The sequence below is a fragment of the Taudactylus pleione genome, unplaced genomic scaffold (genome assembly GCF_031769625.1).
Source record: "Taudactylus pleione unplaced genomic scaffold, aTauple2 ptg000567l, whole genome shotgun sequence".
In the NCBI taxonomy this organism is placed as follows: Eukaryota; Metazoa; Chordata; class Amphibia; order Anura; family Myobatrachidae; genus Taudactylus; species Taudactylus pleione.
The window spans coordinates 2,778,800-2,791,270 of NW_028284969.1; the positions used below are offsets into that span (position 1 = coordinate 2,778,800).

The 12,471-nt window shown below is 43.0% G+C and overlaps 2 protein-coding genes across 2 annotated transcripts in view; one reads left to right on the forward strand and one right to left on the reverse strand.

The window, feature by feature from the left end:
• The window catches only part of KCNU1 (potassium calcium-activated channel subfamily U member 1), a 260,592-nt gene that overhangs the window by 143,434 nt on the left and 104,687 nt on the right, over positions 1 to 12,471 (forward strand). The gene's annotated exons all lie outside the window — the stretch shown is intronic.
• LOC148481741 (uncharacterized) lies at positions 556 to 2,449 on the reverse strand. The gene is made up of 2 exons (XM_088453061.1): positions 1,888 to 2,449; positions 556 to 971 (listed from the first exon to the last, which is right to left on the reverse strand). Exons 1-2 carry the CDS (start codon positions 2,447 to 2,449, stop codon positions 556 to 558), a joined length of 978 nt encoding a protein of 325 aa, XP_088309187.1.

Genomic DNA, 12,471 nt, shown 5'->3' on the forward strand with positions numbered 1-12,471 from the left:
CTGGTTGGCTCCATTTACAGTGGACCTGGGTCAGGTCTGGCATAACCTATGTTTTTTAACAAATACATTTAAGTTATTTGTAAAATACATCACTCAACATTTTTTCCTTTTGTTTTTTTTTAGTTTAAAATCAAAGTACTTTTTGAAATGTTAAAAATATTGCACACATTATAAACATGTATAGATTTTTGATTCTTAAAGTGTTTAAAAAACAATTTTTAAACATTTGTACCTTGAGTGAACAGTAGGATGAATACAACTTTAATATGCACATTTATTCAGTACACATATAAAGAAAATAAAGTACACCATCAAAATTAGAAGATATATTATCTGTATTATTTCAAAATATGCAGGCAATATACATGCAGATATAAATTAAAACTTCAACGGAAAAAAGCAAACTATGGCTTTCTTTCATCCAAACACAAAATAAATATATGGATATAATTATATTTATTATAAGAAACATCTGTCATAAAAATTCGAAAAAAAAAAACATTTCTAAAGGGCCAAACATAGAATTTTCATTATACAAACATATAAAAGAAATAATTATGGTAATTTGCGTAACCCTGTAAACATGGTATTTTCGGTGTTTGCAGGAAGTGCATTAGAGCCGTAGTATGGCCCTCTTTGGTATGCGCTATAACCATGTGCATGGTATGGTGGGACCTGTTGGACTGATGTTTGGGTGTGGGGTGGTTGATTTTGAGCGAACATGCGCTCTAGGAGCGCATTTTGTCGCTTATGTGCCTCCCTTGCCATGCGTTCTTGTATAGACGAAAACTGACACATGAATGTCTGCTGCATCTCACGCTCAGCCTGTAAGAACCTTTCCAGGCGTGCATCCTCTTGGGCAGACATTGTAGCGTCCATGTCCTGAAGCTTATCCACAAGGACAGTTGTCATGGTTTTGAATGCCACCTCGGTTTTGTTCAGTTTCTTAGTCCTTGGTGGAACATTGAATACTATAAAGGGGATAATACCAAAAAAAAAATGAAAATAGTGTACAGTATGTTAACGTTGCAGAAATGTTTTCTGACATGTGTTTGTGGACTTCTCCCACCTGCACACTAGCTACACTCTGCGACAGTCGCAGTGTTCTCCCCAGACTATTTTCTGTGGGCGCATCGCCCGGCACTTTCCCCCGCCGACCCCTGCTGTGGAACGCTGGCCTCTGACAGGACCGAAGGCTAAAGAAGCCTCCGATCGCTTCAGAGGCAAGCGTTCCCAGTGGTGCAGTGCACGGGTGACGTCATGACATCACCCGCGATGTGAGGAGCCTGCCCCGGGCGCCTGCTGGATCTAGTTAGATCCAGTCAGAGCGAGGCAGCAGAAGCATGAGCGGTGAGCAAGTTAAGGTAAGTTCTGGGCTGGGACCAGTCTGGGGGCACTGCATAAGGGACCAGTCTGGGGGCACTACTTCAGCCTGGGGGCACTGCATAAGGGCAAAGCAAAACTATAGGGGGCAATGCATAAAGGGGATAAGTACAGGGGAAACTGTATAATGGGCACTTTTGACTGAGCACCAGTGGGGAGCAGCAGGGATCTGTTGGGCTGGAATGGTAAGGGAGATACCCCTTTTCCCGGCGCGTGCATAATTGCGAAGGCCCCCACCCAGCTACTTCTTGATGCCACCCGGCTGGAAATAATTCCTGGGGAGAACACTGAGTCACCATTTTTTATTGTGCTAACTATATTGCTTTACATTTTAAAAAAAAATGGTGTATAGGGCTCAGTATTTGATAATACCCTGTAGCAGAGGTCAAAATGGGCCCAGTGAAAACGTGAAGCACCATTACTGTTTTAAGGTGTTTCTTGTGCATGTGTTGTTTAAATGAATGTAGTGTGTAGTAGTGTGTATTTTGTATATCTTAGACTTACTATTTGAACGCAAATTAAGGGTATGGTTAGTCTGCGACGTCCCAGGCTGAGTGCTGTGCGTCTCCACGTCCTCCTGGATGGTGGGGGATATACTGGTGTCATTTGCCTCTTCAAAGTCACAGTTGCCAATGTTGTTGTCTGGGATTGGAACGGGGGAGGATGTGGCAAAATGGGCGTTTTCGGACGTAACTTGGGTGCTGCTCTGGCTTTTTCCAAAAGTGGGCTGTGAAGCGGCACAGCTAGAGGAGGACAAGTTGACCGGGTTTGTCAGAGCCGTCTTTCCAAAAACATTAAAGCAAATATCATAAAACTCCCAATCTATGCGTGCTGCACCACTTTTTCGCTTGTTATTGTCGAAGATCTTTGTAAATTGCTTCCGTAGGGCTTTCAGCTTATTAACAACCTGTTGTTGAGATCTCTGGATCCCCCGTGAAGTCAGAATATTAGATATGTTACGGTAAACCATAGCATCATTAATCGTGCCAGTGATCTGGCGCTGTATCTCCTCTTCTCCCCTTATAGTCAGGAGCTCACGGACCTCTTCCTGTGTCCAGGGGGCCATTGTTGTTAGTTTTCAGCAGTTGCTCCAATAACCTCCTATCTCTGGCAAGCACTTCTCTCCTTGCTGGCTGCTCTGTAGGGCTCTATGCAGATGAAAAAAAAAAAAAAATATATATATATATATATATATACACACACACATGTTTATAAATACACACACACATATAAATATATATATATAAAAAATATATATATATATACAGTATATATATATATATATATACACACACACATCTATATATAAACACACAGATATGTATGTATATATATATATATATAAACACATATATAGGTATATATAGATATATATATATATCTATATATACATACAGATATATATATACATACATATATGTATATATATATATATCTATATAGTATATACACACACACACATATATAGATATGTGTATATATATATATATATATATACACACGTGTATATATATATATATATATATATATATATATTCATACATATATTTAGATATATAGTGTTTGGCAGCACCAAATAGCACCACTGAAGTCATGCGGGGAATGATGTGAGCCATTTTCCACGTGAGGCCAGTATCGTAGCTGCTGCTGATGCTCCCCTCCCCTTGCCTTCATGCTGGACGGCGGCGGCGCTTGTCTTACCTCGCTTGTCATGTCCTCCGTCAGTCAGGAGGACACAGGAACTGCAGAAATAGATGGGTGGGCGGAGCGCAGGATGATTACACAGGGTCACCACAGCCCCGGCAACGCGTTTACACAGACATTCAAGCCTGGTAGCTCCCATGTTAAACACTGCTAGCTGCCCGGCTTGAATTACCGGGTGGCTGAAAACGGGTTTTATTCCAAAGTCCTGTTTACACTAGGCAAAATCCCGGGTTCCAGCGCGCTCACGAGAAATAACCCGGGATTTTTAGCCCAGTGTAAAAGGGGTATTATGCGGTATGGTACAAATATTTCCATCCTGGCCCACAAATCTATATGCTTTCTGATAAAAGAAAGTAGGCGATTTTATGAAAGAGCATTTCCACTGCAGGATTACACTTTTTTGATTATTATATGGCTCTTGCTGAATCTATTAAATGTTGTGACTGCATTTCACCAGTGCTTCTCAAGTGGAAAATGCTTCTGTTCAGCACTACGTAACTACTAATGTAGATATTTATCACTCAGTTTGAATGAATCATTTTAATTAATAAAGGTCATCTTATATGAGTTTTATTTCATTTGTAAATGCAGGAATGATCATAAATAAAATTAAATGAATAACAGTTATAAGAGAACAAGACACGCTAGGGAGGTTCTGTATAATTAGGTGTTACGTTTCATAGATATATATACAAGTACAACTTTAATTATTGCTAATTATAAGGTGTATATAAATAAGCATTACAGTGGAACATATTACATTTCAATAATATTGTTTTCTGTTACTAGGCGAAATTATGTTATAATTAGATAGTGCATTAGCTACAGTATTTTACATGACATGAAAGCAGTTTCCTATTTCCATGGCCATCCTGTCCATGTTCTGCTGCATAAATGCTGACATTGCTCGAGTACTTGGTGCTGATAATCGAACCTGTGCTATCGGAAGCTTGCTAGTGGTTCTAATCTTGTTAAGGTATGGGTATATCTTTTGAAGGTAAAGTCCTGCAACAGCCTTGAGGGCTGGATCACTTGGCTAGCTTCGGCCATGGAGCAGCTTTGAGGGCTGGTAAGTTTGTTTTTTGGGGCCGGTAGGTCGTAGAACAAGATGCGTCCTTTGGGCCATGTAGCAGCCTTGGCAGGCTGTGGCCTGTGGCCCATAGAACTAGATGCGGCCTTTGGGCCGTGTAGCAGCCTTGGCAGGCTGTGGCCTGTGGACCGTAGAACAAGATGCGGCCTTTGGGCCGTGTAGCAGCCTTGGCAGGCTGTGGCCTGTGGGCCGTAGAACAAGATGCGGCCTTTGGGCCGTATAGCAGCCTTGGCTGGCTGGCTGTGGTCTGTGGGCCGTAGAGCAAGATGCTGCTTTTGGGCCGTGTAGCAGGCTTGGCAGGCTGTGGCCTGTGGGCCGCCGGGATGACACAAGCGGTAGTACACTGGATTGCGTACTTTGGACGCTGGATTGCGGCCTGTGCCACGGGATTGACACAAGCAGCTGGATGCTGAACTGCGCACTCTGGACACTGGGTGCAGTCTGTGCCGCCTGGATGACACAAACGACAGAGCGTGGATATGCAGACTGTGCCACCTAGATGACACAAACGGCAGGTAGTAGATATGCGGACCGTGAAGTAACACCGGTAACAGAAGTAGACAGGAGAACTGGGTACTCGACTGGATAACGGAAGACAACACCAGAACCGGAAACACGTGTAACGCTATCACCGGCATCGGAGTAGCGTTCGCACCAGAAGGAAATAGCCGTAGGAACCAATCCACAACAGAGCAGTGATGATGGACAGTTGATGGGCGGAGTTCAGCGAACAGTCCCCCGGCGTTTGCATGAGCGGCTTGTGACAAATCTGCCATCAAATTCTAAGTTTCTCTGCTCTATAGATAGATAGATAGATAGATAGATAGATAGATAGATAGATAGATAGATAGATAGATAGATAGATAGAGTGAAACAAAATATTTTTTCTATCACCAAGAAGACTCAGGGCCTGATTCAGACCCGCTCGCAAGCGCTGAGCGCTCGCAAGCGGGTCGATGTTGCCCAAGCGCGCATGGGCACGACGGAGGCGGCACCGTCGTGCGCATGCACGAGACCCGAATAACGACGGCCAAGCCGTCGTTATAGGTCTCGCGCCAAAGGGGGCGTGCTGTCGATGGTGATTGACAGCACGCCCCCTTTGGTGGACGTGTCGGGGGCGTGGCTGCCCAGACGGAGGCGTTCCCATGGGAACGCCTACCGTCTGGGGCCGGCCCCACTGACATCACTAGTGATGTCAGTGGGAGTGCTTTTGGCTCTGATAGAGCCTAAAGCACTCCAGGGCTTGTGGCAGCGAGACCCTTCCGCAGGGTCTCGTCGCAAGCCCGATGGCCGCATCATTTTGGCCGCTCGCTATAGCTGTGGGTGGTCACCCACAGCTATGCGAGCGGCCAGGATGCCGCTCCAAAAAGGAGAAGGGACGGCCCTGATTCAGAGCGAGCGCTCTGTCAGAGCGTCCGGCTCTGAATCAGGGCCTCAGCACCAACGTCTTCAGTTCGGATGTTTTATTTATTAGGGAAAAACTGATGTTACATTCTGGTCCCTCCAGGTATAAATTAGGGACGGGAAGGGGGGGTGGAGCTTCTTTTATTTGTGTGAGCTCTTCTGCCTCTGGAAAGACACAATTCCACAATTAGTAGCACATAACAAATCTCCAGTACCTAATAACTCTGTGGAGGGAGAGGGTGACTCTTACCTTATACAGCAGCTCTTCATTTTGTTGCTGTAAACAGCTGATTTTCCTCTCCAATATTAAGTTGGTTTCCATCTGCCTTAAGAAAGGAAAGAAGGAAATAATCCCATTAGTAGAAGGACAACAGTCAGAGTACATATAGTAAGTGAAACTGTATATAACTATAAATTGGCCTACTTCAGCATACACTCACTTCCATATATAGCACCATCTGCATAGGGCTCCATCTGCTGTATAAGGGAAGAGTGCACAGGCAGGGTCTCCCAATATGTAACACAGGTAAAGCATAATAGACAATAAAACATACATGCCTACCCTCCCGTGATTTGTGGGAGGCTCCCGATTGTTCGGGTAAGACCCCACATCCCTGGCAGGGTAGGCATTTCTCCCGCATTTCTACCCACTTCCTAGTGTAGTGGGCAGATTAGGGAGCATTTCTGCGATGATCGCGGGTCTCCGTGTAGGGGGCTGGGCTTAATGGCGTGATTCTTCACGAATTGCGTTTTTTGGCCCCGTCCCCTCTTTAAATTCATGCCAATCGCTTTTATTTAATGACGCGAATCGTCAGGCCCCGCCCCACGTCGCCACCCTCCTGGTTCTCTTACCCGGGCTTCTCCCGGGAAGCGAAAAAAAAAGTAGGCAAGTATACAATAAAATTAAATGGATTAATGAATGAATCACCATTATAAATCACTGTTATAAGTGGTGATACATATGGAAAGCAATTGTAAAGATAAAGACAAGCATTTAAGAAAAACATTTAAGAGGTTGTATACAAACCAATAAACCAAAATCCAAATCTTTATGTCAATTATGTTTTTTGTAGTTCTCATATGACTTAGTACCTCCATATGTATCTAGATTCCATCAAGCATTTGAGGTGATCCTACAAGGTGTACAGGTGATCCTACAGGGTGTACAGGTGATCCTACAGGGTGTACAGGTGATCCTACATGGTGTACAGGTGATCCTACAGGGTGTACAGGTGATCCTACAGGGTGTACAGGTGATCCTGCAGGGTGTACAGGTGATCCTACAGGGTGTACAGGTGATCTTGCTGGTGATAATGTTGGTTGTGCAGTTGCCACTGCCTGCAGTTCTGCTACAGTCTCCTACAAAGAGAAGCAGATAGTATGTCACAAATTCTCAGTCACATCATGTCATCTAGGATAGACTGACAGCTGTGATTATATAATCCGTGATATAAGAAATCCCCATAGCTTAGTATACAGCTCAAATACAAGCTTCTCCTTGTACTAAAAGTACACTGTAATATATTGTGGCCTATGTGGCCCCCTAACCAATCCTGTGCCATCCAAGTGCTCATCGCTTTTACAGTAGGTTGTATATAGATTAAAGGGTGCCCTGCTACCACATGCAAACCTAAACAACTACTCTCAGACTGGCATTGGTGTCAGAAATGGTCACAGATTTAAACACAAAATCAATATACTGTATGTCAGGAAAAGCCATACAACAGGCTGTGACATTCACCAAGGTGCTAAACAGAGCATGTTGCGCCCACCGTGTGACCACCACAGCGACACCCACACAATCAGCTCCTGGCACACACAATATATATATATATATATATATATATGTACTAGGTACAGAAACCTATGTACTTAGCAAAGGTCAACGGTGCCGATACCAGTACATTAAAGTTACCTGAAGGTGTATAACCGCACACAGAACTGTTTGGGGTATTTTTTGTATCAGCAATTGCCCACAATGTCTCATAATAACTTGTCTACATAATAAATGAGCCATTTAGAAGCCTGAGTTTGGTAAATACCCCACCAGGTGGAGCTGAGAAAACACCCAATACATGATGTGGGAAGTGCAGGAGCAGAGCATTGTGTACCTGGTGTGAGGGGGCATGTTCGCGGGTCATGTTCACAGCCTTGTTTGGTCTTTTATTTTATATATATATATATATATATATATATATATATATATATATATGTTCTTTTGATTGATCTATAATACCTATTGCTATGCACAGGTACCATGCAACTGTAATGACAATTATGGTCTTGGGCTGTAATGTTCAGCTAGGTCAGTTAATGCTTCGGGGTCTAATGATAAAAGTGGCAAAACATTTTTCGGCAGCATTTTAGCTGGAAAAAGCAACAACGTTTATTTCTCTGTATAGACTGGCCAGAAAAGTGCTGGTAAATCACAGTTTTCTCCACATTTTCTCATGCACCTGCAGCCCACATAGCTGGCAATGGGTGCTGTCTGCAGATGGCGTTAGCTGCTGGGGCCAAACGTGGTAAATCTGACAACTTCACAGCACCCATAGAAAGCTATTGAGGCTGTGGCTGCTGTCAGAAAGGATGGGACCGCACCAGATATATCAGAAATATCTGCTGTAGTCCCTCCTCCATATATACATACAGATGATACTTAATATGTGCTCCGATGTTGCTGGAGGAGAGCCAGGACCTTATTCTCCTGTAGTTGGAATCTGTCTATGTATTAGGACAAGAGATTATCAGATTGAGCCATCATACTTCATTATATGTTTTTATTTGTTTCTAATCCAATACCACAATCTACACAGAGCTACAAAGCAGGTGGCAATGCTTTGGGGTGCAATAAAGATGACATTACACTCATGTTAGTCTCTGTTAAGGTGTTTTCACCAGATTGCCTTGTGCATGACCCTGTTCATAACGTTTTACACTCTGATAACTTTTGTTCCAAACCAGGACAACTTCTCCACTTGTCCATTCCTCCACTCTTTAGAAGGCTTGATACATCTCTCCCTAGATCCTTTATCTACATATTACTCTTCTGACAAACGCCAACCAAGTAGACATTTAAAATCAAAAACATACTTAAAGGGATTGTCCATCTTCATAGGCACCTGCTCTGTAAGGATGGACCATGTAACCTTTCAGAGAATGTTCCTTCTTTACAGCCTAATTCCTATCAGTATGCCAGCCATGTACAGCAGCAGGGAAAGTAGAGGTCACTTAGAGCAGATAGACTCAAAAGAGGCTGATTCAGTTGGACTCAAAGTGCCACCAAGGATCTTACGGCGTTCCGCTGCGCACGGTTCTGAATATTACGGTAGACTGAGTTTTGCTAGATTTCCTGTGCGCCTTTATGGGATGCAAGGAAAACTCAGAGATATGACTGGCCGAGATGTGCCGGGACAGGCCATACCGGTAGCTGAATTATCTTTTCCAGTCTTCACTCCATATTTAGAGCATCATTGTTTTTTGCTTATTTTTTATGCACTTCTTATATCCATTTATTACAAAGAGGGAACATTGCTAGTACAATTGGTTACAAGTTATACCAGAGTTTCCTAAACTCCGTCATTACAGTTCAGCTTTTAAAGATATTCATGCTTGAGCACAGGTGACTTAAGGCGGTAACCAATTAGCCCAAAAAGCTGGCCCGACGCCAGCACTTTTCAGCGATTTTTTTACAGGACCTGATGTGTCCCCCCAAAAAATTATCCACGAAAAGTGCAGGGTATTAGCCGCAGCGATGGCGAAAACACATAGGCCCATGAACATATCACAGATCCTATGTGTTTTCGGCTGAACAAATAGGATACGAGGATTAAAAAATTGGCGACAAAAAAGTTTTTCGCCCCCGAAAATATATCAGGGCTAATTGGATACACCACTTAATTGGTACTTCAGTCATTTTGACTTATCTGGACTCAAGCATGGATATCCTTCAAACCTGGAATGTAATGGCGGAGCTTGGAAAACTCTGAGTTATACAGTAACATTATACAGATGTACAACAGCTTGGTGTGTGGATAAGCCATTTTATATGTGTTAAAGAGTGATTTATTACCATTGGGTGTCTGTGTAAATAATGTGATTTGTCGACTTGCAATAGGGATAGGTTGATGGAGTTTGTTACGTCCTGGTGCGTTGGGAATAAGGGGTGTTATGGAAATATGTGCAGGTGCAATTTTTTTTTTTTTAAACCGTTTATTAGATTCATAGAAATAAACAACAAAAACAGTATGGCATCTCAACAGATGTAAAATCTAGAGAAAAACATTAAACCATATAAAAAAAATAATAACACATATTTAGAGAGACCATATAGTCACAGAGTCAGTAATAAAAAAAATCACATGGAAGTAGAAAATAAACACAATAAACAACATAATAAAGGTTCCTCAACAATATAGAAATTTAAAAGGCACAACATCCTTATTTTAATAGAAATACTGAAAATAATTTTGGGAAAAGAAAAAAAAGAACAGTAGGGCAATCGGGAAAAGGGAAAAAATGGGGAGGCAATATTATTTTTTTTTTTATTTACTAGACTGTTGCCAAATCTGCCTCCAAACCACACAAGCATCTCTCCCTATCACATGTTTAGCATCTACTGTTATTCGCACAACAAACAAGTTAAGATAGTTTTCTTACTGGTCAATTCGCCAATTTGCTGAGCTTGCTCTGCCAGCTGGGCTTAATGTCAGCTCTAAGAGAGAGAGAGAGTAATGTATTTAAAGCATTAATTATATATCAAAGTAATTTTCATTTTTTAGGTGTAAGCAGTGTGGTACAGAATGACATTTACTCATCAGCGTCCATCGTTACAAGCATTCGGTACATAAGATGGGTTTTTAAAAGACTAGAACAACCATTTATTTAATTTTTTTTAATCCTTTGTATTGAATCTGCAACTAGTATTATAAGCCCAGGGCCAACTTCTGATCGCCATGGGCGCCGAGGGGGGGGCGTAACGGGTACAGTTTACCCGGGGCCGGGCTTGCTAGAGGGGCCCGGCGGGGATCACAGCAGCTCAGCGCACAGCTTGTGCTGGGCTGCAGTGTGAGACTGCTCGCGACTGCCGTAGCAGTCTCCTATGGCTGTGGGGGGGGAGCGATCACACTGATCGTTCCCCCCCTGCTTAGCACCGGGCTGGGGGCTTACAGCGACCCCCTCCCCGGCGCGTAGCGGCGCTGCAAGAGTGATTTTTTTTTTTCAAAGGGACGTGGCCACACCTCCCGCGATTAGGCCATGCCCCCTCCTTTACCCGGGCCTGGCCAGGCACTCTACGGCCCTGCTTATCGCTGCCAGTTAGCAATGTTACATTGTAGTTATAACTGATTTTCTGTTGCTACGCTATTCAGTGATCGAAAATCATAATTACCTCCGCTAATTGCTTTGTATGCCGAGAATTGCTGGAAACAGCCAATGCACATTGCTGCCCATCGCACAGCCATGGCAGGAGATGCTCTGAGTCTGTGCTATAGTGACTCAGCTGCTAGGAGAGGGTAAGACAGTAACACCAAGTTGGCACCAGATCTCTGCTGTCGCTATTCCCATAGGCACCTGCTTCTGTGTGTCAGGTCCATCATTACACAGGGACAAAGATCTATGCAAAGCAAGAAGCACTGGGTGTCAAATTATACTGTATGCAATTGTAAAAGTACTGTACAAAATGTACCTTATGTTCTAAGTGCCAAATTGAGTAATATGCCAGGAAAGCTATTTATGTACTAGCAGAAATGAATAAATAAATGGTGGAATACCATTGGCATTTTAAAGAGGAGGGGGCCCGTGTGCAGCCTCTGTTTGGGCCCGCTTCTCTCTGTCGGCGGCTCAGTGGCATTAAGCGCTGTAGATTCTGGCTTCATGCCAGAATCGACTGCACATGTGCGGGTCTCCAGGAAAATGGCGCCCACACCTACTTTCCCGTGACATCTTTTCTGTACATGCGCAGATCCCTGGAATAATGGCCGCTGCCAATTTCCCAGTGAGTGTTTGCTGCTCTGCAGCACCGATCCGGCGCTGTGGAGCAGCACTTCAGGAATCGGGGTAGAGGTAAGTATAATTACCTATGGGTGCAGGGTGTGCAGTGCGGGCCCCTTTGGACCCAGGGGCCCGTGTGCACCGCACATCTTGCACCCAATATAAAGACGCCTACTGTATGTGGAATACTGTATAACTAACACAAGCAAAAGTCAGTATCCTCTAGTGCGCAATATCAATTCAGCCTTTACCCAAATCAACAGGAATTTCACCACAATTCCAAAATATAAACAATAAGCCAAAAATATTGTGATACAGTAGGTCTACTGGCACAAAAATACTTCATACTACAAAATCCACAATAATAATATGTGGAAAATCATACTCCCCTGTAAATATAATGGTCTTCCTTCTAGAAAGGATTGCAATATTATATGAAAGACAAAAGAAAAAAACACTACCAATTGTGTAATCCTTTTACATAAAATGTCTTAAAAACAGATCAGAAGTTAAATAATAGATCTTATATATGTTTCCCATAGCCTCCACCCACAAATACGATGAAATATTCTTGGGGATGCCCCCTCTACATAGAACTCACAGCTTAATGCTGATATTCATGTACATCAATGGTATATTTTGTTGTTACGTTCCAAACATCACCAATAGGTGTAAAACCGAAATCGGGTTTGCCCCCCCCCCCCCCACATATCACTCATGGATTCCCATTGGTAATAATGCACATCAACGGTATCTTTGGTGAATAAATTCAGGACCACCTTTCCAAATTTTCTCAGAGGTTCAGCCCGATGTTTATTTATTATAGAACAGAAAAAAGGTCATAGTCTAAAACCTTTTTTATTAATCAAAAACAGAGAAATAAGCAGAGGGAATTTCCTACC